Source organism: Egretta garzetta, unplaced genomic scaffold (genome assembly GCF_000687185.1).
Source record: "Egretta garzetta isolate BGI_Z169 unplaced genomic scaffold, ASM68718v1 scaffold217, whole genome shotgun sequence".
NCBI lineage: Eukaryota > Metazoa > Chordata > Aves > Pelecaniformes > Ardeidae > Egretta > Egretta garzetta.
The window spans coordinates 1280711-1285901 of NW_009260395.1; the positions used below are offsets into that span (position 1 = coordinate 1280711).

A 5191-nucleotide genomic window follows, 5' to 3' on the forward strand; every position below is an offset into this window, starting at 1 on the left:
AGTGCTGCACCTGGGGAGGTCAAACCCCATGCACCAGTACAGGCTGGGGGGTGACCTGCTCGATAGCAGCTCTGCTGAGAGGGGCCTGGGAGTCCTGGTGGGCAATAAGCTGACCATGAGCCAGCAATGTGCCCTTGTTGCCAAGAAGGCCAATGGTATCCTGGGGTGTATTAAGAGGAGTGTGGCCAGCAGGTCGAGGGAGGTTATCCTCCCCCTCTACTCTGCCCTGGTGAGACCCCACCTGGAGTACTGTGTCCAGCTCTGGGCTCCCCAGTTCAAGAAAGATGAGGAACTCCTAGAAAGAGTCCAGAGGAGAGCAACTAGGATGATTAAGGGACTGGAGCATCTCCCCTACGAGGAAAGGCTGAGAGAGTTGGGCTTGTTCAGCCTGAAGAAGAGAAGACTGAGAGGGGACCTTATCAACACGTACAAATATCTTAAGGGTGAAAGTCACGAGGACGGAGCCAGACTCTTTGCAGTGGTGCCCAGCGACAGGACAAGGGGCAATGGGTACAAACTGAGATATAAGAGGTTTCAGTTGAACATGAGGAAGAACTTCTTTACTCTGAGGGTGACAGAGCACTGGAACAGGCTGCCCAGGGGTGTTGTGGAGTCTCCTTCTCTGGAGATATTCAAAGCCCGCCTGGACGAAGTCCTGTGTAGATTGCTCTAGGAGAGCCTGCTTTAGCAGGGGGGTTGGACTAGATGATCTTCTGAGGTCCCTTCCAACCCTTGCGATTCTGTGATTCTGTAACTTCTTCCCTTTCTGTCTGCAAGTTCCCGCCACTTAGTTTTTGCTACAACAGTATCTGCAAGGTCACTCTGATCTGCTGTAACTCTCTACTGTGGCAGAAAACTACAGACCGAAAAGCTGAGTAGTTTTTTTTAGGTTAGCAAATCAAGTGGCTTATGATAAAGTTCATTGAGCATCATAAGAAAGCTGAATTCCCTCCTATCTTCTCCCGTTTTGTCCAAGGGAATAGAAAGTTGTCCCCTTTTCAACAGCTGCAAGTCAGTCAATCAGTTCAACTCCCAAAGAACCACAGCCTAAATGTATTTACATGAAGAAAACAATGTGGAAAAGACTTCTAAGATGTGTTTTTAACAGGGAGTTTAAACAAGATAAATCACACCTGATAGAGAAGTATAGAGGAGAGAAAGATACAAAAGCTAAAAGCCAGAGAAGAAAAGAAATCACACAGAGAAAGTTTATCTACTTCAACAAGGTAACATTTCCCATGCTTCGTCTTCCTCCTCAACCCAAGGAACTACTGTTTCCAATTTTAAAAAACAAAACAAAAAATCCAACAACTTATCCAAAGGCCAAAGTCTCTTCACTGACATTAGACTGCTCAAGTACAGTTCTGCTTTGAAATCAGAGGCACAGAAAACCCTCAAACTCAAGAAGTGCATTTTGGGGGAGAACTGAATTTTAGACAAAGCATATCTGAAGAATAGAACACACATAAGCAGCATTTTCACACTACCAAAAAAATCAGACTGCCAGTCACCTGTGTGGCATGGGAGATGCACTCAATGCCCTCATGTCTCATCAACGTATGCTGAGCTCTGACCTGCTTCCTCAATATCTTCTTCTTCATTTTATGGACTTTCAAATGATCTTCACTGGTTTTAACTTCCATGCTGGTGACCTGTGAAACAGAAGTAACAACACATAGTAAGCATCCTGTGTGAAAAATTAAATACTTCAGTCTGCTCTAGAGAGATAGCCTCCCCATCTCTATCTCATATCTCAGCTCTAGGCTACTAACAGGACTTTTGATAATTCCAGATTTTATGAATTATTTGTGGCTGACAAAACTGAGTCTGCAAAGTACATTCTTCCTCAGACAATAACACAATTTTCCCCATCTCTGAGGTGCTGTTATTAAACTCTCCTTTATTAAGAGGATCCCTCCCAGAAATAAAGCTTTTATAAAGACTGCCATGATGCTAGATTTCATTTTCCAATTTTTCCCTTCCTCTTCATGCCTTTATACACAGTATCACTGCATCCATTTGCAGTTTTTAACCTCCCTGCCCCTCCTGTTTTCACATAGTAGTTTCAGTTAATTCCTTCTCAACAGCCTCTCCAGAGCAGAATGGGAGAAAGATGTATGTGGAGCTGCCATGAGATTTGTATCATCTTGGCTTCTAAGTTATTCATGCCTCACCAAATGCTTGAGTTGGAGATGAACTGTTCCCATTTAGCTCCTTTTTCCTAACTGCCACTTTCAAGTGAATATGACATTCAGCACAAATTGCTTTTTATGAGAGTAGAAAAATGTGTTCAATACTTATATGCCCAAGAACTAGCAATCAGAATGCTCCACACCTTATTTAGCACATCTCCCAAGGCCAAAATTCAGACAAATCACATTCCTGTCATGAGAAGGAATGGAAAACTGTGTACGTGTACTAACTATTGGATTTAGTGGCAACGCAGCATTTACCTAACAGCAAGTTACTTAAAAGTCACTGGCCTTCTTCAGATTTTGCTGCATCTTTCATCACTTCTGGTCTACCACTACACTGAGATCACACAGTACCTTCCTATATCCCTCTGAGCCTTTCTTTTCTGTTCTCTCTTGCCAGTTCCTTCAAACCCAAGGGAAGAGTCCAGACCTCACTTAAAGCTACGATGAAGCTCCCAGACATTGATGTGGCTACACTCTGCCTTTCTCTTTTCCTCTCCCTATAGCATAACCCCTTACCCATATTTTAGGGGTTTCTTCTCCTCTTCCCCAAAAATCCTCCGACCAGTACAGGTGGACAATCCAACCGCAGTTGTCTGTCCTTTTCCATGCTTTTATCATCATTGATCTGATAACAATCTTTCCACCTCATCTTCTCTTCACCTCAAAAAAAGTTTTTGTTTCTGTTTTTTTAAGAAAAGAAAGACAAAAACCCAAACAACTATACCAATCACTATATTTACTTACTTAAATGTGTCAACTGCTTCAAGTCATTCATCCACTTGTATACCTTCTGGTAATATTACAAAGTATCACAGAAAATCGTAAAGGTAAAAAAAAAATCCATTTCATATTAGTATTTGATGTTTGTATTTAATGACTTAGCAAATATTTTCTTTGCAAATATGCTAGTAAAATTGTTATAAAAATATTAGAGTCACATAGGAGCTGTAAGTATGTATTCCTTGTGACTGCTACAGCATTACCATCATCAACATGCACAACTATTAACAGCACTGAAAGAGAAAAATCTTTAAAAGAAATCAGAATGACAGAAGTACCCAGTGGAAATAACAGATTCTAATCCTCCAAAAAGGAGCAGAATAAATGCTGCCAAAGAAGACTCAGTCTTTTGCCACTGCTTACCATTTTTTTGGTTCTTCCTCCTACCCTTGCTCTTCCACTCCCAAACTGATTTTACTGCATTAAAACACTTGTCAAAGAAAATGAATTGGCAACAACAATTTCAAGCAAACCAAGCAAGTTATGGCATGGTAGGCTCCAACAATTCTATCCTGAAATGGTATCAGATGCCTGCTACCAAGTTTGAGATGGCACATGATGGCCGTAACAGTTTGAACCCTGACATCCTGGCCAAATAGCATAATTCAATTTTTTATACATATCCTGACCACAAAGATCACATTTACATGTGAGCCTGACAAAAACCCCTAGTAAACTATTACTCAGCACCAAGAGCCATCCTACCACCACTAGATTCTTGCCAGTTCCTAGGGTCTCTTACTCCAAGCTAATTCAAGTATAACCATGTTAACACACAACAGAGGCAAAATATAGGAGAAGGAAATCTCACTAGTGACAAAAGTCTAACAGGACACAGTTTCAGAAAGAGGAGGAGAGTACTGAAATAATTATTTCATGTGACTTCAGAAACAATGTTTAGAGCCTGAAAAGATCAATGGGTTATAGAGGAATCTTCCTTTCTGTAAAATTATTTTTTATTACAGATTTGTTAGCAACTGTCTCCCATTTCCCTTCAAAGCAATAGTACTTGCTAGGGGCTTCTTGCATATTTTATACTCTGCTTTTTGCCCTTTTCTTCCTGAATCTCTTGGTACTTTCTAAAATAATCATTTTCCCTTCTTGATGGCAGACCGGCACACAGTCCGCAGTTCATTCTTTGCCAAAACCACACTTGCTTCTGAAGACAAGTAGCTCAAAATAGTTTTCTTATTGAGGATTCTTTACTTTATCTCCAGCTAGGGTTAAATACACAGAGAGCAACAGTCCCCTTAACCTTCATTAGTTAAATAATGATCAAGAAATCTCAAACTTGTTTAGACAAAAAAGCACAGTGAGACAAAAAAAACCCAACAAAAATGAATGCAAGCAAAGGTACCTGAGAAGGGGCAAGGGGGGGGTGGAAGTCTCATGAAAAGAGGCATAAAAAGTTTACATCCAATACACTTCCCTAATGGGATGAACCCTCACCAGGATTCATCCGATTTGTAGGCCTGTTCAGCAAGCTTACCATGACCAAGCTGTCCAATTAACAGATTTGGTTCAAAAGTCTTGGCCTGCCCAACTTTATTTGCCATTCACAGGCTAACAGAGGCCAATAGCTTTACAGACCGCCCACATGCAGGTCCCCATCTTCTGGGGAGGGGGACAAGCAGTCTCAGACTACTTCACAGGGAAGTATATGAGAGACATCTCTGATTTGGTGAGGTGGGGTTACAGAAAAAGAAGAAAAGTGCAGGCTTTGGAACCATGCAAGTCTGGTTCAGAAGGAAAAGCATGAAAGCTATGTACATCACCCATACGTCAGACTAGTGTCATGCAGCCTCTGCAGAACAGACCCAGCCAGAAGAAACAGGTATCAAACTGAAAGGCTCGGGCCTCTCCCATAACATCTACAGTGCTGCGGACTGGAAGATTCCATATGATCTCAGGGGAGAGCAGCTCTGAGTTTAGTCAGGCCTTCAGTCAGGTCCTCACAAACTCCCCACATTCTCCAGGCAAAAGCCAAGAAGTCACAGCCCAATATTTGGCAAACTAGCACATAAACTGAAGTTGAAAGACTACTTTTCATCCTTTCATAACCTCTGAACTAAACAACAGAACAAGGGACAGACAAGGTGTGAGTCAGCTGCCTAAACAACAGCATCTGACACTGGCAGAGATGCCCTACACCACACTGTCCAGCCTTTCACCTGCTGCTGAAGCAGCTGAAGACCTTCCCCACACGCCGCGTC

The 5191-nt window shown here is 42.1% G+C and overlaps 1 protein-coding gene across 2 annotated transcripts in view; it reads right to left on the minus strand.

Moving 5' to 3' along the window:
* Positions 1-2992, minus strand: part of ALKBH8 (alkB homolog 8, tRNA methyltransferase) — a 50417-nt gene extending 47425 nt beyond the window's left edge. Inside the window, exons 1-2 of one of the 2 annotated variants that reach the window (XM_009643045.2) lie at positions 2943-2992; positions 1512-1652 (exon numbers count right to left, since the gene is read on the minus strand). In XM_009643045.2, coding sequence (XP_009641340.1) covers positions 1512-1643 — 132 coding nt within the window. In that variant the 5' untranslated portion in view covers positions 1644-1652; positions 2943-2992. Of the gene's footprint in view, positions 1-1511; positions 1653-2714; positions 2776-2942 lie in introns of those variants that run through there. The other variant, XM_035898513.1, reaches the window with a different exon arrangement.
* Positions 2993-5191: the final 2199 nt, after the last annotated feature.